General features: G+C 51.5%; 1 protein-coding gene across 1 annotated transcript in view; it reads left to right on the top strand.

Moving 5' to 3' along the window:
• The window catches only part of GRIK4 (glutamate ionotropic receptor kainate type subunit 4), a 173745-nt gene extending 154306 nt beyond the window's left edge, over positions 1–19439 (top strand). Inside the window, exons 13-20 of the mRNA XM_071576151.1 lie at positions 2377–2490; positions 8809–8918; positions 11289–11462; positions 11786–11951; positions 13864–14089; positions 15518–15646; positions 18166–18284; positions 18990–19439. Coding sequence (XP_071432252.1) covers positions 2377–2490; positions 8809–8918; positions 11289–11462; positions 11786–11951; positions 13864–14089; positions 15518–15646; positions 18166–18284; positions 18990–19355 — 1404 coding nt within the window. The 3' untranslated portion in view covers positions 19356–19439. The remainder of the gene's footprint in view (positions 1–2376; positions 2491–8808; positions 8919–11288; positions 11463–11785; positions 11952–13863; positions 14090–15517; positions 15647–18165; positions 18285–18989) is intronic.
• The last annotated feature ends 4365 nt before the right edge of the window (positions 19440–23804 follow it).

The following is a 23804-nucleotide window of genomic DNA, read 5'->3' as shown; positions in this document are numbered from 1 at the left end:
TTGTATGACTTTGAGGCTGCAGAGAAAGAGAGAGTGAGCCTCTGACAGCTGAAGTCACGAGGAGCTGGGGCTCTGCTGCTGCAGAAATGCTGGCACAGGAGAAGGGAGATGTGGCTGGGCACAGGCTGGAGCAGGCTGAGAGGAGCTGCTCCTCTGGTGTGGCAACAGTCCTGAAAAGACAAAAGTTGACAGGGCAGGGAATGAGCAGAAGGAAATTAATGGAATGGCAGGACCCTCTGGAGAGGAGAGAAAGGAGCTGGGCACAAAATCAGTGTGCCCAGGGCCAGAACCAGTGTGGCTTCTCTGCTCTGTGGGAAAGGGAGGGGGATGGATTTGCATTATGTTTTGCGTAGGGAAGAGCAGCTTTCCAGATATTGCTGCCTACATCCAGCAGCATCAGCTGCTCAGCAAACAGCCAAGATGGGGCTTCTCCCCAGGGCTGTGGTCATGGCCCCAGAGCTCAGGGAGCGTTGGGACAACCCTCAGGCACAGGGTGGGCTTGTTGGTGTGTCCTGTGCAGGGCCAGATGCTGGACTCAGTGATCCTTGTGGGTCCCTTCCAACCCAGGATATTCCATGATTCTACACGGTCTGGAAGGGTCTTGAGGGATGATTAGCTGGGAGAATAATTGGAGCTTTTTATAATTGCCAAGTTCAGTGGTGGCCTCCATGTGCTCCCTGAGGAGGTGGTGACTGAGCTGGGTCAATCTGAGGATGGTGTTGCTCCTTCATCAGCACCTTTGTGTTGGTCCTTGGATGGGGGTGGAAATGGCCTTAAAGCTTTGGCATGAAATACCTTTGACATGGCATATTTACCATCTTTTTAGTCTGGGACTTTGATGCTAGAATTGTATTTACTTTGGAGAACTGGCAGAAGAAATCCATTGTCAGACTAAGCTGCATCTTCAGCAGGGGCTTTGCTGGGAGAGCTCTCCCCAGGACAATAGCACCTACAAACCCTTTTAAGTCGAGACAAGAGAGGTTTAGGAAGCTTTAGGCTTTCCTTGTAGATAAAATTCTTCACATGCCACGTTCCACAGATGAACTGATCCCATTTTAGTAATCTGCTGGTGTTTACACAGGGCTCAACTGCTCACACACCACGTTGTGATTATTGGTGTCTTTTAAAAAGCCTGTGGGTAAATGTCTGGCTAGGCAGAAATTCTCCTTAGCTCATAATTCATCCCAGCCTGAACCTCTCAGGAATCTGTAATAGCTGCTTGGAAACAAGTGCAGAAACCTGGCACTGAGCATGTCCAATAAAGCAGTTCCTGCGTGGGCTGTGACGTGTCACCTTCTCCATGACCCCCTTCACTGGGATTGAGGATCACCTTGACTTTCTTCTCCCTCTCCTTCATCCTGCTGCCTCCAGCACTGCTGCTCTTCCCTCCTGCAGCTCCAGCCTCTCCCAGGCCCATCAGCAGGGCCTGATGGTGCCTTGGCTTCTGCACTGACCTTGTCAGATTTAGGGCCAACGAGTGCAAATAGCTTTTCTTTCCCCCCTTCTCTTTTTCCACATAATCACCTCCCTGCAAAGCAGACAAAGACATGGATAAAGGAGCTGAGGAGGTTTCATTTTTACAGAAAGCAATTACGGACATTAAAAGAGCTAAAGTAATAAAAATAATATTTAAAATTCAAATGCCTTATCTATATTACAAAGGTATTAACATGGGAAGAAATTATTTTTATTTTTTTTCTCCCCCAAATCTCATTTGCTCTGCAAGTCAATCTGCAAACGTTCATGGCAGTCCTCTGAGGTTTTTTGGAGGCTGATGTGCAGTTTCAGAAATCTGAGGCTGACAGGTTTGTAAACCTCATGATCAGGGGCTGGGGGGATGATGCTGCTGTTGTTTCCAACCTTTGGTGCTTGCACGGGGTGAGGAAGGGGCAGCTGAGCTCAACAGGGGCTTGGGAAGGGGGAGGTTGTACCTTTTGTAGAATAAGATATTTATTGGTTTGCTGGCTCCTGTTTTGCCAGGATTTAAAGCATTAAATGAACAGAAGTGGCAGTCAGGCTGTGGGCACTGGGCTGCAGGGGCTGTGCTGTGTTTGTGCTGGCACAGCTCCTGCCACAGCAGGGCCCCATGGGGAGCCTGTGAGTGGAGAGAAACATCCAGGTGAGGAAGGGAAAGATGAGCAGAGTCTCTGCAGCACAGGGTGGGTTAAACTTGGAGTGTGTTTGAGCAGAGCTTGTGTGAAACCCACCCTTGGAGAGGGATGTGGAGCCCAGTCTGGACACCACAGCGCCTGGTTTGGGATGTCCCAGCAAGGGGCACATCCACCCCCAGGGCAGGTGTGCTGGGTGTGGGCCAGGTGTGGCTCTGCTGCTTTCCCAGGCTCAGGGTCTGACCTTCTGCCCTTCCTCTCCCTCCAGAAAGCTGATCTGGCTGTGGCTGGGCTGACCATCACGGCGGAGCGGGAGAAGGTGATTGATTTCTCCAAGCCCTTCATGACTCTGGGGATTAGCATTCTCTACCGAGTTCATATGGTAAGAGACTGATTTTACAACCATTTATGTCCCTCCATGGTTTGCATGCAAGTGCCTGGTTAGAGCAGAAACATGAATGACTCATAAAAATAGTTTGGTTTCTTATTTAAATGTGAATGTGCTCGACCTTTATTTGCAACAACAGAGAATCCCAGCATGGTTTGGGTTGGAAGGACCTTAAATATTATCCAGCTCCACCCCCTGCCATGGGCAGAGACACCTTCCACTGGGCCAGATTGCTCCAAACCCCATCCAGCCTGGCTTTGGACAGCCCCAGGGATGGGACAAACGTTCTTCTGGAACAAAAACAGCTGTTCAGCATCTCACTCTGGTTGTCTCTCCACTGCACTCAGTGACCTTTAGCAGCTCCAGCAGCAGCAGCAGTGGTGTGGTTTTCCACTGCCACCCAAAAAGCAGGTCAGGAATCACATTTAGCAACACATGGATCTGTGGCTTGAGCAAAACAGCTGGGAATGCACCCTGGGGGGTTGTGTGTGCAGGCATGTACATGTTGTTGTGTCATGTCTTTGCTTAGACAACACTTGTACTCTCAAATTCCCACAGATTCCCTTTGATTTGCTCCCTCCATTGTTTTATCTTCCTCCTGAAGCTCAGAGAGGGCAGATTACCCCTGCTGCTCCCATATGGGAGCCCCCAGTTTCCCCAGTGCCACAGGAGGAAGGCTCTGGCAGGCAGGCCCTGTGCAACAGGATGTCTTGTTATTCCCCCTGTGCATTTTGGAAGGAGCTCTGCACAGTGTGGAGTGTGATGCAAATAACAGTGGCTTGGTTTCTGTCAGCTCAACAAGAGCAGCCAAAAGGATCAAACCACTCAAGCTGCCTGTCCCAGCCCCCTCTCCATCCTGTTCAGGATGCAGAGTTGGGTATGAACAGACACAAATTCACACATACATCTCTTGTGCTGAGTGGCTCCTGCCAAGAGCAAACAAGTAATTAAAATCTAGTTAAAATTCTGTTTCTTCTGGTATGTGCAGAATTTAGGATTGATGACTTCACTGATGGAAAAAAAGGGTCTGACTCTTCAAGTTCCTGGAAATCCAATGCCCCCTCCTCCCCACAGTTGGTTTGTCACACCAGCAGCTCCCTGTGGATCATGGAGGTGTTTCTGCCAGTGTCTCCTGACTGGGATTGTAATTGAGCTTGGAGATTGGGTCCTGTGCCATACTGGGAAGGAGATCCTTCCCCGTGAGGGTGGGCAGGCCCTGGCACAGGTGCCCAGAGCAGCTGTGGCTGCCCCAGCCCTGGGAGTGTCCCAGGTCAGGCTGGGCTGGGCTTGGAAGGGCAGGTCACCCCAAAGTGAGCCCCACTTCACTGTGTTGAGGCCATGAGTGATGTCAGAGTCCCCCCTTTCCTCTCCAGTACTTGGCAACTCTTTGTCCAGCCCTTTCCTGCTTAGCTTGAGGAGAGTGTCTGAGATCTGTGTGGCAATTATCTTATCAAACTGGTAAATATTTGTCTAAGAAGATTGTTAATTGCTGTGGTTTTCCTTTAAGGCTGTGGCTTGCAGAGCATCCCCCTCTGCTTCCATCCCCTCCCTTCCCCATCCCCATCCCCAAACCCACCTCTGCAGTGTCAAAAATTGCAGCTGACGTGTGTTAATCACGGCACAGATCAGATGTAGCCTAATAAATAACCACAAACGAGTTTCTCTCTTGCTGAGGAGTTGTCTCCACACCCTGGTCTCCTCCCAATGTGATGACATTTTGTTTTGATTTCCATATAACTCCAGTGGCAGGTGATTTCTCGCCCCTTTCTCCTCCCCACGCCACCACAGAGCCTGTGCCTCTTCTCACACATAACCAAAAATGGCAGCTTTGAACAGGGCTGTCATTTTTCTCCATTTCACTTGCTGTGATATAATCAAGTCTGGATTTCTGACACGGGCACTCTAACAGGCTTTCTGAGCTCAGGCTGCTGAGAGAAAAGGCTTGTTTGGGTTCATTGGGTTCCCTTTCTCAGCTGGTGGGACGTGTGGATGACCTGAGCCCTGGGCAGTCCCTGGGCTTGGCACAGGTGCCCAGTGCCAATTCTGCACAGAGGGATCTGTCAGGGTGGTTTGTAGCATGCCTTGCTCACAGACCTGTCTCTGTGGCAGGGAGGGAGGGATTAGACATGACTCTGGCCTGTCAGCCCTGACAGTCCTTGCTGTGCACCCCTCAAGATGAGGAAATGTAGATTTTGTGAGGACCCTGCAGTAGCTGAGTTTAGGCCAAGGGAACTGAGGCTTGAAGTGTTTCTACTTGGTTGCTGCACAGGACACAAAATGGGAAGGATGCAATGAAAAACTCCTTCACTGCAGCCAGAGGAGGTTTGAGAGCTGAGGCAGAGGGGCTGAGAGGGGCTGAGCACCCTCCTGGTGAGCATCCTGCACCCCTGGAGCAGGGGTGGGAGCAGCTCTGGCCCCAGCTGTGCCTGGGACATGGAGCACAGGGGTTGGCTGTGGACCATCTGGTGACTCCAAGGGAGGCTCCAGATCCACAGCAGCCCAGGTTTGGTTATTGGCTCCAGAGAAAGCACCTGGGAGAAGGAGAGTCTGGCTCTGCATCTGGGTCAGACACATCTGGGCCATCCCAAAACACACACACGGCTTTGGTGACACCAAATGCACTCCAGTTATACCAAGCACAAACCAACGTTTCTGCCTTTCCAGGAAGGGGGTTCTTTCTTTCCCTCTGACTTCCTGAGGCAGCAGAGAGTTCTCTTGCCTGCCTTTTTGAAGGATAAGCATCTGTGAGATGGCTCCTTGGCCACCAGTATGTTCCCAGAGAGCTGGTTCTCCCTGGCTGAAAATGAAGACCCAAGAACGACTCAGGAGGGTAAAAGAATCTCTCCCACTTCCATCTGAGGATTTGCAGGAGGCCTTCATCAATTATTGGACATTTTGAACACATCTATTCCAGGAAAAATAGCTCTTCCAATTAACTAAGCTGTACTGGGACCAGCCAAAAATATCTGACAGGCTCCAGATACTGTCATTCCCATCTTCCAAACAGACAGATAAGAGAGAGTTTGTGCCCTCCGTGGGAACAGAATATCTTTATTCTTACCCACAACTGTGAATGAAAGGAATATGTGGCAGCAGCCTGCAAATGACTGTAGCTGAAAAGAACCAGAACTACTACTACTGTAAAGTCACAGGAGAGATTCATTGCCAAGCTGGAGAGTTAAAGCTTCCAACGCAATTTCCTTAATGAGAGTAATTTATTGACAAACTGCCCCAGAAATATAAAGAAGACATCAAGGCCTTAATTGCAGACAGGAACTTTGTTACAGGAGCATCTCACGAGGGAGCCTGAGCCAAGGCACTGCCAGTGCCTGGGAGTTTGCTGCCAGTTCTGGGATGCCAGGGAGGATTAAGCTGCCTGGAATGATATTCTCCAGCTTGCTCAGTGAGGGCAGCTGGTGCCCTTCACAGCTGCAGCTTCCCATTGCCTCCTTTCAGTCCTGAGTGGGTAAAAGCCTGTGGAAGTACAGAGGGACCTGAGCCAGTTTGGGAGCAGAAGGAACCGGGGCCTGTGGGGCATCCAGGGCAGAGGTGCAGGCACTGAAGAGAAGAGCTTTGGCTTCCTGTTGGCACTGGAGATCCACAATCCTCTGGATGGGATCCTTGAGAGGTGCAGAGGGAACACACCTTGGAGTCTGCAGAGCTGTGGGATGGTCTCACCTCTGAACCAGAGAGAGGAGCAAAGGGTGTTTCTGGCCATGGGGGTCCCTCCAGGGGGCTGGGGTGTCATTTCCAGCACTGTCTCTGGCTCTGAGAGCCCTTGGCTTGGGTGCAGATCCTGCTGGAAAAGCAGGATACAGCAGCAAAATGTACCAAAACACAGGGAAAGGGCAGAAGTGTAGTATCTTCCACTGGTTTTACTTCACCTGCTTGTACCAAGCACACTCAAACAACCAAGTACAGAAGAGAGACCTTGTTTTAAAGAGAAACTCTGGAATTATGCCCAGGAGAACCTGGACCTTTGCTTGGGAATTGACTTAAAATTAATCTGAGAATGGATGCTGGGTGGTCTGAACCACTGACTCTTAACTCATCTATCTGTTAAAAGCCTTAACAAGCCAGACTCTCTAAAAATGCTAATCCCAAATAGTTTGGGTTGGAAGGGACTTAAAACTCCCAACCCCCACTATGGGCAGGGATGTTGTGGATCCCAAACTCAGACTCATCCTTAAGGATGCAGGGACAGGATGTGGTGGTGTGCTGGGTCTTTGCTTCATGCAGGGCAGGGTTTGCTGTGGAAGGTTCCTGAGATGTTCCAGTCCCAGCAGGTGACTGGAGCTGAGGATCTCACAGTCTGCTGCCTGTTTTTAGTAGAGGGAGATTTTTGTGCAACAACTGTTGCCTTTTCTGGCAACAACGTGGAGTCTCCAGAAGAACTACCAAGACCTTGTGAAATGCCAGTTTTGCATAAGGAATAGGAATAGCTCAGTAGTAAAACTTGGGGTTTGATGGAAATGGAATTTAAAGTGCTGGTTGGAGTTGGGAGAAGGAAAAAAAAATATTCCCCACCTTGGATTAAACACAGCTCTAAATTTCAGGACTCTGGGTTTGCTTGGGTGTTAATTATTGCCATCTGTGATTAGTTTATGTGATAGCACAGATGGGCAGGTAAGGCAGTGGATTAGGGGGAAAATGGGGCCTCTGTGTCAAAGATGATCTTTTTGTGCAGAGTGAGCAACCTACAGCAGAGCAGAGCTGGGAAGCAGCTGCTGGAGCTGCACTGAGCAAACACAGACATTTTCAGCTCCCAACAGAGAAGTGCCAGTAAGAAACACACTGACAGCCTGGCCAAGATGTGATAAAAGGCTGTTTCCACTCTGACTTTGCAGCAAAAGCCTTCCCAGAGCCCTGACTGGTGGGAAGCTTCCTGGTTACAGGTGCGTGGGGAGCTGGTTTAGTGATGCCAGGACTGACTCTGTGGTTTGGGGCAGAAGGTACAGACTCCTGTGAGCCAAAGGATCATCACCACCGTCCCCTTGGCCCTGCCAGGGGGTTGGGTGTGCTCAGCACTCTCTGCTCTTTGCAGCCAGGCAGGGTGTTCACAGCAGCTGCATCCACAGAGCTGGTGGTGGCAGGACAAACACAGTCACCCAAATGGGAGGTGTGCAGCTTTTGAGAAACTCTTGCTAGAAATTAACCCTCCCTTTGCACAAATTTTGCTGCCATTTGACAAGATTTCAGTGTCCTTGTTAAAATTTAAAACGCTTTGAGAGAAGACCAACCTGCTTTTTCCAGCAGTGAAGCCTTATTTTTCAGAGAAAGGTGGTTTGCTGAGATAAAAACAGGAAATTCTGACGCATCCTGGAGATAAAAATATCCCATTCCCCGAGATAAAAGTAATAATTTTATTGGGGTTTTGTAAAGAAGTAACATTTCAAGGCCGAAGAGAGAAAAACAGAAGTACTGGAAATGTATCTTTTTTTCTCTTTCTGCACAAAGATATTTGTCACCCCCTCTGAGCTCAGGTGTGCCCTGCCAGGGGAGCCCCTCCTGCCCAGGGAGCATGGAGAGCATCCTGCTGGGGTGGGCAGGGATGGAGGAACCCCCTCAGAGGTCAGGCTGCTGCTTATCCTCCCATGGGCAGGGCAGAACACTGTAAATGTCTGTTTTTCTCTCAATTCACCTGGTTTTGTCTGGAGACAACACGGTGGGTGAGGGGGGAGAAGAACAGACTCAGGAGGTGAATCCCAGCAGGGAAATGCTGCAGGACTCGGTCACAGAATCCCAGAACGTGCTGAGTTGGAAGGGCCTCACGAGGATCATCGAGTCCAACTCCTAACCCTGCCCAGGGTACCCCCAGAGGTCACACCATGTGCCTGGCAGAGTTGGCCAAACACTTCTTGAACCCTGCCAGGCTTGGGGCCGTGCCCACTGCCCTGGGGAGCCTGTTGGGCATCCTTGTGGTGCTGCCTCCTGTTTCTCCTGCAGGGCTTTGCCAAAGTTCTGTTTATCCCCCTTGTCCCATTTATTCCCCTTCTCCCATTTATTCCCCTTCTCCCATGTATCCAACTACCTTCTCCTGTTGATTCTCCTTCTCCCTTTTATCCTCCACTTCTCCCTTTAAACCTCCTTCTCCCGTTTATTCCCCTTCTCCCGTTTATTCCCCTTCTCCCGTTTATCCCCCATCTCCCTTTCATCCTCCTCCTCCCGTTTATCCCCCTCCTCTCGTTATCCTCTTCCCCTCGTGCCCCTCTCGCCCCTCCCACACCAGGGCAGGTGTGTTTGCTGCCATTCCAGCCCGGCCTCTCCAATCTGAGGCAGCAGCACCCCCTGCCACCCTCTGTGTCCCCGCAGGGTCGCAAGCCGGGCTACTTCTCCTTCCTGGACCCCTTCTCTCCGGGCGTGTGGCTCTTCATGCTGCTCGCCTACCTGGCCGTCAGCTGCGTGCTCTTCCTCGTGGCTCGGTAATGTCGCGGTGCCCTCTAGCGTCACTGTGCCACCTGGAGGGGTGCCCGGGGACACGGGGACAGCCACTGCCCCCCGGGCACTGCTGTGCACCGGGCAGGATGGGCAGAGCCCCTGCCAGCTGGGGGCTGAGTGCTGTCACCGAGTCCCCACACTCTGGTGGGTGTGGAAGCCTGGCATGGGCACTGGTGTGCCTGGCAGGAGTGCCATACCCTGGATGGTGTGTGCTTGGTGCCCAAATCTGCGTGGGAAGGGTGGGAGAGGTTTGGGAGTAGTGTTGGTTCTCCACAGACACTCCCCGTGGGTGCTTTAAGGGTGGGAGAGGTTTGGGAGTGGTGTTGGTGCTCCACAGACACTCCCCGTGGGTGCTCTAAGGGTGTGAGAGGTTTGAGAGTGGTGTTGGTTCTCCACAAACACTCCCCATGGGTGCTTTAAGGGTGTGAGAGGTTTGGGAGTGGTGTTGGTTCTCCACAGACACTCCCCGTGGGTGCTTTAAGGGTGGGAGAGGTTTGGGAGTGGTGTTGGTGCTCCACAGACACTCCCCGTGGGTGCTTTAAGGGTGGGGGTGGTTTGAGAGTGGTGTTGGTGCTCCACAGACACTCCCCGTGGGTGCTTTAAGGGTGGGGGTGGTTTGAGAGTGGTGTTGGTGCTCCACAGACGCTCCCCGTGGGTGCTTTTTGCCCCTTGTCCTGGGCAGGGAGGGTGGAGGTTGGCAGGAACCGCTCAGAGACGTGAACACAAATTCCAGGGGTGATGGTTGGTGCCCCTGGCCCTGAGCAACCCAATGAGTGTGGAGGAAAACAAAGTTCATTCATCTCTTTCAACAGCCCCTTGGCTGACATGCAGAGCCTCCCTTGGCAGCTCTCAGTGCCAGTCCCTCATGACTAATTTAAATCACTGTTAAAATACATCTCTGAGTTCTTTCCTGCAGTGCCCCCCATGGAGGCCCAAGGTCTGTGCCCCACTGCTGTTCCCCTGACCCCCCAACAAGCTGCTCGTTGTTGGTGCCATGGAGGGGCTTTCACAGGCAGAGCTGAGCTGTGTCCTGGCAGTGTGTCCCAAAGATGTGCTCAGGGCTTATGGCCCTTTTGGGATGCTCTTAATACCCAATTCTCATTCCACAAATTGGAACTGTGCTGTCACCTGGTCCCTCAGCATGGCTAAAGTTGTCATCCTGACAAGGCTTTAATGGGTTCTTCGAATGCTTTTACAGCCTCAGAAATGCAGGTCTGAAGAAACCACTGAATAATGCAGCCTGATGCTCTCTGCAGACCAAGAGCTGGTGCCTCTTTAGCCCCTTCTTCATGTTTTAAACATGATCCTCCAAAAAGGTGCCTTTATCCAGCCTCCCACTGGAGCTGAAGGCTTGGCTGCTGCTCTGCCATGCTCAGCTGGAAGGAGCTTTTGACCCTGTGAATGGCAGAGGCTCTCCCAGAGCAGTGGGGTTTGCTGCCAGTGCTTGATCCACCATGGAAAGCCTGCAGGAAATAACCTCCTCCTCCTGCCTGGCATCTCAGTGAGGCAGGAGATGCAGGAGCAAAAATAAACCCCTCATCTTGGTTTAATGCTGTGTGAGCTGGCAGAGCCCTGCAGCTCTTTTGGCAGGAGCCCCAAAATGACCCTCCTGGGCCTCAGCTTTGTTAACCATGGTAATATAATGAACTGCAGCATAGAAATTAGAAGACTTTCTTAGTAACCAGGGAAATGAGGGTTGGAAACAGCAGGAAAAAAAAAAAAAGAACAAAAAGAGAGAGAGCGAGGCTGCAGTGACTTCAGTGACAGGCTGGAGCTATTGCACATTCCCACCTCTGTCCTGTCCCTGAAACACCAGCTCTTGGCTTCCAACTAGACCTTGGCAGGGCAATCAGACCTTCTCAGGGCAACCATCTGCACCACTGCAGTTGTTTTTCTGGATGGTATAATGCAGTCAGGTCTCACACACTTCACTTTTGAACTTCCCAGCAGTGCTCGTGCTCCAGCAGGGAGCTCAGCCAAAGATGTTTGAGTTCAGTTTCCCATCAAGTCCCTGCACATGTGGAATCGTTGCTGCAGTGTGAGTTTGCTCACAGGGCTGCAGAGTTGCCTCCCCACAGTCTCCCCACAGCCCAATTTTCAGCAGAGCCTCTGCTGCAGTTTTTGCAAATGTCTACAAGAAAGCCTCTGCCTTCTGAGTCTTAGAGCAAACATTTCACACAGCTCTGAGCCCTGGGCATCAACTTGACAGCAAAGTTCTTCCTCCTCAGAAAGTTCTGCCTCCAGGAGAGTTAGAGCTTCACAGCTTCTCTTCTTTTTTTTTGTTCTTTGCTTCTTCTTTCCCAAGTGTCCCATTTCCCAGTGAGTTCCCTGAGTTCTGTGTCCTGTCCTTGCAGGCTGACGCCGTACGAGTGGTACAGCCCCCACCCCTGCTCCCAGGGCCGCTGCAACCTGCTGGTGAACCAGTACTCGCTGGGCAACAGCCTGTGGTTCCCGGTGGGGGGGTTCATGCAGCAGGGCTCCACCATCGCCCCCCAGGCGCTGTCCACGCGCTGCGTCAGCGGGGTCTGGTAAGGAGGGAGCCCCCTCTGCAGAGGGCGCTGGGCAGAAGGGGGTGGAGGAGGAGTTTCTGCATGGAAGGGGATGATAAACACTGGGAAGGGCTCCCCAGGAAGGTGGTGGAGTCCCTGTCCCTGCTGGAGGTGCTCAAGGAATGACTGGATGTGGCACTCAGTGCTCTGGGCTGGTTGGTCCAGGGTTGGACTTGATGGTCTTCGAGGTCTTTTCCAACGTGTATGATCCTGTGGTTCTGAGAGGTGGAGGGTGGGGATGGAGAGCAGGTTCAGTCCTCAGGCAAACCTCCTGTCATCACCTCCTCTTCCCCTCTCCCTAGGTGGGCATTCACCTTGATCATCATCTCCTCCTACACGGCCAACCTGGCCGCCTTCCTCACCGTGCAGCGCATGGACGTGCCCATCGAGTCCGTGGATGACCTGGCTGACCAGACCACCATCGAGTACGGCACCATCCACGGCGGCTCCAGCATGACCTTCTTCCAAGTAAACCCCATTCTTTGGCCAGCTGGGGTAGTGCAGAGGGCACCCTGTAATCAGGTTTGGGTGTCACTCCAGCCTGTCTGTCCTATTGTATTCCAGTTTCTGGCATGGAAAGGATTTCTGGAGAGATCCCTCCCTGCTTGGTTGCACAGGGCTGGGCTAGACCCACAGTGGGTGAAGGTGGGATGGATGGTGGGAGAGGCATGGGGAAGGACAGGGAAGGAAATTTGACAAGGAACTCAGGTTTTCCTGTGTCTCCCTGTGGTTTTGATGTGATCTTACCTTTTACCTGAGAGCTTTTCAGCAAAGAAACTTTAGCCAAGCCCAGACAGGCTCACGGATGTCCCAGTACTGGAATCTCTGCGTGGTCAGTGGCACTGAAAATAAATAAATGAAGTTATGCAAACTTATGTGGGCCATTTAGCCCAATTTAATTTTATCCTCCCTGCTGTATTCAGAAGGGAAATAAATGAGTGAATCTTTTCTGCAGTGCTCGGAATGCTCAAAGAACTGCTTGAGGATAATTTATTTATTACTTTTTGAATTTGTGAAAGGCAAGAAAGCTTTTCTCACTTTTCTCCCCACCCCGAGTCTGAAGTGGATTTGGAAGCCTGAGAAATCTCTGGGGTTGGACCTGAGCTTTTCAGCCCAACTTTATGCTCTTCAGGGGTTTGGCAAGAAGCTACTTTGAAGGCAAACATTGCATCTGAAATGAGCTGAGCAGAGCCCAGGTGACCTGAGGTGGTTGTGCATGAGGCACTCGCTTAAGGGAGGCTTTCAGGCTTAAACCCCTGCCTGGCTCTGCACTGCCTGGTGGGGGCTGGAGGCCCTGGGATCAGAGAGGAAATTAGGAAGGGATGTTTTTGGGCCATTTGCAATGCTTTAGGCTGTGTTTGGATCCCTTTTCCCCTGGTGTGAGGATGGTGGGTGAAAGCAGTGATGGATTACACAGACTGCCTTCACCACCCCTCCCTTCCTGGGTGCATGAAGTGTGTCCACTGCTGGAGCCCCTTGACTTGTAACCTGTCCTGGCAGCATTTCCCTGACTAAAGCACACAGGGGCAAGGTTTGAAAGTGCCATGAATTGTGCACAAACACACCCCCTGCTCGTCTGTCTCTTGCCCAGAGGGCAAAGCTGGACAGATGAGGACAGGAACTAGGTCAGCAGCAGATTCCCTAAAGCTCTTCAGCATTGCTTACCAGTCCCAGAAAATGAGCCCTTGACAGTGTGAAATTCCTAATGTGGACCAGAGCATGTTTATATTCAGTCTTTGTGCAAGCAGGTTTCACTCTGCTCAGTGCAGGCAAGAGGGATTAACCATAGTCAGCTTTCTCTTCATCAAACCACCAGCAAAGTCTGAGGGGCTGGTTGAGTCTTAGTTTATTGTAATCCGTGGAAGGACTCCAGTTCTCTTCAGCAGAATCTGGACTTGGGGGACAACAAACTTCAGAGAGCTTTGGCAATGCTCTCAGCCTTCAGTGGCCTCTGTGGGGTGCTGGTGTCTGGCTCTGACACTGGAGAACTGTTAGGACAAGGTTCCAGTGACAGTCGACAGGGTGTGAGCTCTGCAAGGAGCATTCAGAGGTTTAAATCAGTCTCTTTGTCCTGGCTTTTTTGGTCTGTTACAGAAACTATGAATTTTTCTAAAATTGAATTCATGCAAAGAGCTTTGCCGGACCCTACTGGAATTAGGTATGCACTTCATGCCAGCAAAGTCTCAAATCCACCAAGATAATTGGGCCTCCAAACCTCATTGATGTAAATGGTGAGGCATCTAAACCCTTCCTGAGTTGGGCACCAGATCTGCTTTGTCTCCTCTCCCCGTCATGGCCTTTTCGTGGTGGGTGTTGAATTTGAGGTTTAGCTTGGGGTGAGACTCCCTCCCTTCAGCTGTGCCTGGTCCTTCCCCTGCAGAACTCTCGCTACCAGACCTACCAGAGGATGTGGAACTACATGTACTCCAAGCAGCCGAGCGTGTTCGTGAAGAGCACGGAGGAGGGCATCGCGCGCGTGCTCAACTCCAACTACGCCTTCCTGCTGGAGTCCACCATGAACGAGTATTACCGTCAGCGCAATTGCAACCTCACGCAGGTCGGGGGCCTCCTGGACACCAAGGGCTACGGGATTGGCATGCCCGTCGGTAGGCAGTGACAACGACCCCAGTCCTTCGCGGCTGCCGCCACACGAGCGCGGCGCTCGCCACGCTGAGCCGGCTCTGCCGCCGCCTCGCGGCTCACGGCTCTGCCCGGGGGGCTGCTTTGTGTCCTGGGGGGAAACCGAGGGGGTTCAATTGCCCAGGGTGCACCCTCAGCCCCTGCTGTGGTCAGAGCCGTGTGACACGTGACTGCGGCTCTTGAAATGATTCATGTGAAAGATTTCTCAAAATTGCTGCTTATTTTCTGCGTAAATGCTCTTTGCTGACTGTCTCCTTCTTGAACCAGCGTTTGGGCATCGTTTTGTGCTCCTTGTTCTAATCCAAGAAGTGCTGTGATAATGCTGTTGCAACTCTTGTAGTTTTTAGCACAAGTTTCTTAACAGCTGGTGGTTCTTAAAACTCCAGGACAGAGAATTGGGCAATTCAGTGACTATCTGAGGTAATAATCAGGTTTAACAAATGCAGGGGGTTTGTGTTTCAAATGTGAGAGCTGGCAAGGGAACATCATCTCTCAGGGCAGCCTGGAAAAAGGATGTAGTACTTGTTATTCCAAGCGATCCCCTGCTCTGTCCTCCAGTCCTGACCTTTAAGCACTGGCACTTAGCAACACAAAGTTAAGGTGCATTACATAAGGCCCATCACACAAACAGTCACTCTAGTTTAGGTAACATGGGTAAGCTTGTAAAGTCACAGTAACCTAATTGTGAGTACAAACCCACACTCTCAGGGCTAAATCTGTTCTGACATTGTCTTGTTAAACAGTGAAACTGTAGCAGGCAGATAAGAAGAGCAGAAAGCTGCTCTCTGGGACAATAGTGCAGAGAACTGGAGTCTTTCCCACGGCCCTTCCTTGGGATCTCTGGGAGCAGCAGACTCCAGGACTGCAGTAGAACTCAGTCCCAGGCACAGAAGGGAGCTGCTCTACCATGAACATTTAGGCTTGTGTGTAGGTTGAACTTGCTGCTGTTACAGTGTACCAGGACCTGGACTTTGATGGTCCTCGAGGTCCCTTCCAACTCAGGATATTCTATTCCGTGACCAGTTGGAGGGAAGGAGTGTAGGAGCAAGGTCAGAGTTGCAGTGGAATGACAAGAGAGGGACCCCAGTGGTCAGTGCCATATTGAACTGCCCATTCAGGCCCTGCAGCCAAAGCTCCCCTTGTAATGGACCTCCCCAGGTGGCCTGGGTGAGCCTTGGTGGGCAGACAGAATCACCTCCTCCAAGGGGCATTAAGCAGGTGACAGTCCCAGCAGGGAGGCTGCAGGTTCTCAGGGCCCACACACAGACTGGTGCCCCTCCAGACCATTCCGATGGGCTGGTGTAGCTGGGCACACTGGGGGGTGAGAGGGGAGGATGAGTGGGGAGGAAGGCTGGCCCGGGGGCTGCCCTACCACATCCCTCTGGGTGTTGCAGGCTCTGTGTTCCGCGATGAGTTCGACCTGGCCATCCTCCAGCTGCAGGAGAACAACCGCCTGGAGATCCTCAAGCGCAAGTGGTGGGAAGGAGGGAAGTGCCCCAAAGAGGAGGACCACAGAGCCAAAGGTGAGCCACACCCCTGGCCAGCGGTGCAGGGACGAACCTCCATCTGCACACGAGTGTTTCTGCCTGAGAGATCCTTTTTCCCCTTCTTCTGACCCGAGCTTCCTTCCTGCACAGCTCAAGGAGAAAGCCAAACAGCTCTGCTGTGCCTCACGCTGTGTGTTTTTGCCTGGGGCAGAGATAGCAGGAACAACCAAATGACAAATATTGGAGGCATATGGAGGGTAAATTAGCTCCTAATGAATGCCTGGGAAAATGGATGGCTAAAGGGATCAGACCAAAATCCTGGGTTCCTTGAAGGGAGATGGATCTTCACCACAGTCCTGCTGGTTAATGGCTCCAAGAGAAAGCGACTTTTAAACAGCCAGGGGAAGGGACACAAGGACTTTATTAGTACATCTGTAAACTGAGGAGCAAATTCTTTTGGGTAATGCTATGCAAATTGCCATAAAAGCTACCACATTAGGCTGATGTCCCAGCATGAGAGCAGTTGCCAGCTTAACACAGTTGCTGCATTTTTTAGTTCTGGCAGTTACCCTTTTCTCAGCAAGTGTTTTCTGGGCAGCCAGCAGGTCCCCCAGTTAAAAGGACAGTCCTCTGACCTTTCTGAGGGCAGAGATGGAAAGCCAAAGTGGGGCTGTGGTGGCTATTTTGGTTTCACTGACCTTGTAGCTGCTGTAGGTGTGTCTGTGTTCATGGCTGGGACCCCGTGGGACTGTGAGTTGCTGCTTGTTTTGGGGCAGTGCTGCATCACAAGCAACCCCAGCTATTAATCTCGAGGCTGAAGGGGTTAGCCCAGTGTAAGACATCAGGTTATTGCTATTAAAGAAGTTACTTTGAAGGCAAGCAGGCACATGGGAGACTTTTCCTCCATGGACTGTGCAAAAAGGAGTGGAATCTGGTCTGTGGGCTGTTTTGAGATGGCTTTGGAAGGGGCAGCTGGAAAGCTGGGCTGTTTCTGGCACTACCTGGTGTGTTCTGGGACCCTGGATAAGTTTTTCTCCCGGTTTGCTCCCTCTGTGATGGCTCATTTGCTCAGTCTGTGAAATGAGGAAGGCTGTAGCCTGCTGGCGTGTGAGTATGGAGGAAGGAGATACCTGTGAGTTTGGGAATGGGGCCTGAGGCAGGAGTCAGACAGAATGACAGCAGCACATAGAGAGAGGTACTGGCCCTAAACTCAAATTTGAGGGCTGCTGGAGGAGAGGACAGCCTTTATCTTGGGTCTGAATTGTGATTATGGGCTGTGTTTTCTGCCTTGCAATTGCTGTGGAAGCATCTCTGCAAAGGGCTGATTTACAGAGTCACTGAACTGCTCCAGAGGTGGTGCCAAAAATGGAGGAGGAGCAGAGAGAAACGTGACCTCCTAAGTTTTAGAACAAAGCAGGTCAGCAATTTACAAGGATTTTGGTGAGATTTTATGTTGAAAAGCTACGCCGAGATTAAGTCAATAAATCATTGATTCTTCACTTTGATTTAATGCTACAGAAGGAAGAGGAAGATTTTTATAGATGTTTTAGTTGAGTAATGGCCTCAGTCAACCCAGTGCAAAGCAGCACATGCTTTTTAGTAATCAATCCAATCAGGGGCCCAAACCCAACAAGCACAGGAGAGAAAAGAGCCAAATCCTGGACAGCAAATGCTGAGGGCAGCACTGCCCTCCAGCTCATCTCACACTCCAGCTCTGCAGGGCTGCAGTCTGGGGACCAAGGTTTGTGCTGGCAAGTGAGAGGTGCAGCCTCAACACATGGGAAGCTCAGGCTGGGTTCTTGAGGGATGGGGTTTCCCTCCAGCTGCTGAACTCTCTGGGTTGCAGCTGTGTGGTTGTGGTAGTTGTGAACAAGTTGTCCAAGGAAGGAGAGATGAGTCACTGCATGGAATGGGCTGTTTCCTCCTAGAGAGCACCCAACCCATAACCAGGTACCCCTGGGTGGCAGGGACCCCATTCTGTCACCCTAAAGTGTGGAACAGTGGTGGGTCCTGGTCTTGTTTGGAACCTCTCCTTGCTGCTGCAATACAAGCAGCTGCAATCAACTCCCCCCAGCACTTTAATGCAATCAAAGGAGCTTTTCTTGGTGCCAGCTTCCTTTAAAGCCCTTTCCTGTCTTCTTCATCTCTGCTTCTAAATCAACCTTGCTCATCTTCCTTTGGGAAGTTCAAAGCAAGTGGAGCTGGGTGAATAATTTGCAGGGATTAATGTGCCCGATTGATCTCACATTTTTCCCTCTTGTTTTCAGTTTGTCCACAAATTGCTTTGTGCTTCCCTTCAATGTACTTGCTGTTTATCTGCAAAATCATCATTTCTGAGAAGGGATCTTCGATCCTGCAGTTATTGCAAGTCATTCACTTTGCTATCTGAGTCATGAGGGGAGCTATTAATAGGACAGTGCTGGCTCTGTGGTTTTGGTCCCTGGCTGGAGATCTGCAATGCCAACAAAACAGCAAAACTTGGGATTTCTGGACAGTGATACTTGTGATTTGTGTCATGTCTGCCTCTCCACATTGTCCCTTCTGCTTTGTTTTAGGCCTGGGAATGGAGAATATTGGGGGAATCTTCGTGGTGCTCATCTGTGGCTTAATCGTAGCAATTTTTATGGCAATGCTGGAATTTTTGTGGAGCCTCCGACACTCTGAACAGTCAGAGGTAGGGCCTGAAAATGTCCTGAGGGGATGGGTGTGTTTGTTGCTGTCTATGGGATGCTCAGTGGATGCTCTGAAGGAAGTCATGCCCCCAGGCTGGGGTGAATTACCAGCCTCGATACCTCAAACACATGAGCAGGTTTGGTCCTTTGGGCAGGGTCCAAAATCCATGAGCTTCTCATGCACTCCTGCCAAGAGAGAGGCTGTAGGGAGGCTCCAAGGGCTTCTGAAGGGTTCAAGGATGTGTGTAACATCCAGGTGCCTTTCCTGGAGATGCAATCTGCTCAGGGTTTCTACTTGCAATGGGTTGGGTCTCGTGTTGTTGTGCGATCCAGAACATGGGAGGGGCTCTGATGAGAGGCCAAAGCTGTTGAGTTAAATCAAGTCCAGGGACTGATTTGAAAGCCAATGGCACTAAGTCTGTAACAGTTTGGCATCAGAAACCTGTTATAGAGTCAGAGATTGGGTTGGGTTGGAAGGGACCTTAAAGATCATCCAGTTCCATCCCCTGCCATGGGCAGGGACACCCTCCACTAGACGAGATTGCTGAGGGTCCCATCCAACCCGGCCTTGAAGACTTCCAGGGATGGGGCAGCCAGGATTCCATGGGCACTCTGTGCCTCCGTCACTGCTGAGCCCAGAGCAGGCACAGCCCTGTGGGTCTCGCAGCTTACTCAGGTGAGCAGCAGGTCTGGTGTGTCCCTTCCAGGTGTCGGTGTGCCAAGAGATGGTGACGGAGCTGCGCAACATCATCCTGTGCCAGGACAGTTTCCACCCCCGGCGGCGGCGCGGGGGGATGGTGCGGACGCGCCCCGTGATCCCCGAGGAGCGCCGAGCCCGCAGCACAACCACGCTCAGCAACGGCAAGCTGTGCAGCGGGGGCGAGCCAGACCCCCTGGCACAAAGACTGGCACAGGAGGCCGCCCTGGTCGCCCGAGGGTGCACCCACATCCGCGTGTGCCCCGAGTGCCGGCGCTTCCAGGGGCTCCGGGCACGGCCGCCGGCGGGATCGCCCGCGCGCAGCGAGGAGAGCCTGCAGTGGGACAAGAACACCAACAGCAGCGAGCCCGAGTAGCGCTGGCACTGCGGGCACGGGGGGGCAGAGGGTCCTGTTCCATTTTACAGAACACGGCCTTGTCCAGTGTCAGCTCGGTTTTAAATGGACAGCAGGTCCCCAGCTGCTCCAGCCAGGCAGACCTTTGGGCTGGGCGCCCACCTGGCCACCTGGGCACCCTTGGCTTCGGTGTCCGAGGGGGCACGAGGCTCGCTGGAGCCTGGTGGGGCAGCAGGGAGGTCCTCAGTGGGCTCCAGTGGCTGTGTCCGGGCCACTGAGGGAGCAGGAGGGATGTGGTGGGAACTGGTGTAGCAGGGATTGCCCACCCAGGGGCCAGGGCGTTCTTGGGACTTCTCCAGCCCGAGCCAGCAGGAAGGAAGGACACTGGCGCTGTCTCTCCATCAATCAGACTTTCCAGGGGGTGTTCTCAAAGGGTGGGGGGAGGGACTTTTTATTTGCCATGGATAAGGGATGGGAAAGGAGGAGTCACTGTTTCGTTTTGGTTTCATTTGGGTCTCCAAGGCACCAGGTTTCAGATGCTGAGCTCTTCTTCCTTTTCAGAGTGGGGCAGATGGACTGAGAGAGGAAGGGCAGGATGGGATGGGACACACTCCCTGGGAGAAGCAGCATTTGCTGAAAGTCCATCTGAGGAGTTGTTAAAATTACATATATATGTGAATATATCTATACATAGATATAAAAATATTAAAATGCCAAAAAACCACAACCAACAAACACAGTGAACTCAAAGAGGCCTTGAAACGCCTGGAATTTCAGGGGTTCTGTGTCTTTTGTTCCGTTTTGGGGTTATCTTTTGCTTTTTCTTTCCATTCTGTTTTTGGAATGAGGGTGGGGGAGCCTTTGCAGGAAGGAGAGGTGGGAGCAGGCGAGAGGGGAGCCCTGGGGGGGGCTGCCCTTTCCCCCCAGCGGAGGGAGGTGGTGTTGGTACCCCCAAAATGGGCACAGCCTGTGCCCTGCACACTCCTGAAGTGACTCTGAGCTCTGTCCCAGCTCAGGAGCTCCCACGAGCCACAGAGCCCCCTGAGCTCCGAGGGGGGCTGACAGCCCATGGCCAGCAGCCACAGCACTGGAGAGAACCACTCACCCAGGATCTCATGTAAGGAAAATATTTACTTCCCTAAAACAGCAGCAGCAGCAGCTCACCCTCTGCTTGGTACAGACGTGGGGGGTTACACTGATGAATTTAATTTTCTGATTGAAAAACAAATTCTATGCAATTTCTGATTGTAAAAGGAAAGAGATGACAATGGAGAGGGGCAGGGGAGATAAAGCCTTGAGTGAAGGTACATCCTGTTCTTGAATTGTTTTCTTTTCTTTTTGTCTTGAATGTACTGAAATAAAAGATGTCCTTGTATAATTATGCTTTTTTTTTCTTTTTCCTTCCCTGTCCACAGTCACAAAAGTTGAGACAGTTTGAGGCCCACCTGCTGAGGGAGAACCCCAACAACTGAAAGGACAGAGGTGCTTTGGCTGTTGCAGGTCTCTGCTGCCTGAGTGTGTCCACATCCTGTCACCTGTAGCTGAGTGGAAAAAGCAGAAAGAAAGCAAAGGTCAATGAAAGAAAGCCCAAAGGTGGGGGGATAAGGGGGAGAAACCCCATAACTACCAGCAGTGAGGCTGCCCAGGGTGGGCAGGTTTCCATGGAATGTGGGCTGTGGCAGTTCCATCCTCCCCTGGTTGGGGGCTGAGGGTCAGGTACAGCTGGGCAAATCCAGGAGCCTCTTTCCAGGTGATCCTGAGGAGGATGTGCAGGGAATGGGCTGTGCTGATGGGCACATTGGGACTCTTCTGTTCTTCCAGCAGGTTGTGAAGATAAATGCTTGCCAAGCAGTAACATTAAAACGTGCAACAAGGAGAGGATTTAGAGCTTGTTATGCAGGATGTCATATGAGATGGTCAGAGAGGTCCTTTCTGGCCTTCATAGCTCTAAACCCACAGGATGTTCCTCTCTCCCTGACTAAACAGAACAGTGGGACAAGGTAAGACCTCACCAGAGCCCAGGAGTCCTGGTCCATGGGGTGGGAGAGGCAGATCCTCAGCTGAGGTGAGTTCAGTGAAACTCCATCCCTGCACTCTGCAAGGAGCCAGACTTGGCCCTTCAGAGCCCTGACAGCAGCCCCAGAGACATCTCAGGGTGCCTGTGTTGGGTTTAAAGGCCGACATGTTTTCACAAGCAGTGGAATATATTCATCAAAGAGAAGCTGCTGTTTAAAATTTATTTACAGATTAGCAGAAGAAAAGGCTCCATGAATCATTTATCAGACCTGATGCTTTTTTCACCGTTTCTATGCAGTGCATCAAGAGAAGTCTTGACAGAGCCAGACATTATTCTGCATCTCTAAAGATCCTGCAGTCATCTGCTCAGACAGAGGATGTCAAGGAAAAAAATGATAGGAAACCACCTGGTTTCTCAGTGTCTTTGCTTTTTATCTCTCCTCTTAGCTTGCTCCACCCACATGATATTTTAGATCTGGGTCTGTATTTTAAGGAGATTTGTTACATGTCCCTTTTGCCCTCTTCTCTCTTTTTTATTTTTTTCTTTCAATGTTCAGAGGTTTTGCACTCAGAGCAGAAATGGACCTCAGAAGAGGAGGATAAAAGCTGCTGTAATTTAGATGCCTTTTGTAATGTGTCTGTGTCCTGTATTTTCTGCTCCTTGGTAAATGCAGGTTTGACAGTGGAGGGAGCAGACAGCATTATTCATGTGCCTGGGTTTGTGCTCATGTACATTTGTGTGCCCAGGTGGGTTTACCTCTCCCATGTTCCCTCTGTCCCCAGTATTTTTTTCCTCTCATCTTAGAAACCATTGTGGGGCTCTTTAGCTCAGCCAGTCCCAATGCTAATGCAGTTCAAGATCTGGAGCTGGTTTGCCATGCAAAAGGCACTTTCCCAGTATTGCTGTCTCCTGATAAACCTCGAGTAATTCTAGTAAGATATCTCTGCAAATTCCACCGGGAGGCAAAGATTAGATCAATTCAAATGTAATACTTTGCTTTATCTCCCCTGAGTGGTTTGTTTGAGGCTCCTGCAGCCCCCTCTGTTCGGGAGCCCAGCGGTGGGGCCTGGGCTCCATCTCCCCTGTGCTGACAGCCCCTTCCCCAGCCCTGGCTCAGCCCACAGCACTCTGGCAGGTTCCTCCCTACGAGGCCTGCAATGTCTCCCATGTGCTAAACCCCATGTTTGTGGTGTTGTTTCCAGGCAGTTCCACCTTCACCTAATGATACAAAGCTGTGTTCGGGGTGAAGGCACCCACGAGGCTTGGACTGGCCCAGGGGGCATTCACTGAGCTGAGTGGCACAGAAAATAGGAAGGGGTTGTTCTGTGAACACAAGAGCCTGCAGGACCTTGGGAAGAGAGATGGTGAGCCATAAATTATAAACTAGACACTCAGCTCTCCGTGGTCCTGAGGCAGGAATCTTTTTAACTGTTTCAGAGCCACAGAAATCCTCCCTGCTCCTGTCAAGTCTGTTCTCTCCTTGAACCCCAAGGCAATCTCCAGGTAAGTGACCAAAAAGGTGCAGGAAGAGGCAAAGGGAACAGCTCCTGCTTTGGTTTGTGTTTTTGGCAGAGATCCTGAGTTGCAGAAAGGGTTTGGAAGGGGTTTGAGATCCCCCCAGCACTGGGAGCTGCAGCTGTGGGCACAGAGCAACTGGGGTGCACACAGCAATGTGGTAACTGGTTTTGGTGGTTCTTGGGTGATGACTCTGAATGGCAAAGACATCCCTGGGGAAAAGGAAGGGACCTGAGGGTGAGGTCTGCTTGGAGGAGCATGGCTGGTGTCCTGTGTCTAATTGAGGAGCAGAGAAGCAGCAATGGACTGGTTTGGGGTGAAGCTGTCACGATTTGGCCATGAAAAGGCTGGTATGAGCAATCAGAGACCCCTCATCAGCTCGTTTAATTTACCTCTGAAATTAATTACCTGCAAGACAGGTGTTTCTCTCTTCTACTGCACTTGTGAATCCAGTGAAGGTGATGAAGTTCCTTGCAGTGACTTGAGGGAAGAATTAGCACTGCAGATCAGGAGAGGAGTGAGACATCTCAGGGCAAGGGAAACAGCCCCAGTGGGGGCAGAGCCAGGCAAGTGATCTGCAAAGGCAACTGCAGACTGCCCTCAGACATGGCAAAGAGTGAGTCTGGGCTGAGTGTTTAATAGTGGGGAGCTGCAGTTTGGACAGAGCAGAGGAACAGCTGAGTGTGCCCAAAGGCCTGTGAACAGAGAAAGCACCCAGATCCAGAAACCCCATTAGGGCCCGATGGCCACTGACTGATTGAAAATACAGAGCTGAACTCTTCTGGGCACAAAGTGCCACTGATGAATTCAGTATAAATAGGCCTCTCTGGAACTCAACACCACACTGGGAACATCATCCCTGTATCAGCTGGGTCAGACAATGGGCAGGTTTGTGCATCCTTCAGGGAGGGTTTTTTCCCCTCCAATGAGGAATCTGC

This window comes from Pithys albifrons, chromosome 23 (genome assembly GCF_047495875.1).
Source record: "Pithys albifrons albifrons isolate INPA30051 chromosome 23, PitAlb_v1, whole genome shotgun sequence".
NCBI classification, from domain to species: domain Eukaryota; kingdom Metazoa; phylum Chordata; class Aves; order Passeriformes; family Thamnophilidae; genus Pithys; species Pithys albifrons.
Note: the sequence above shows the minus strand (reverse complement) of the source record. Positions and strands in the feature narration are given on the sequence as shown.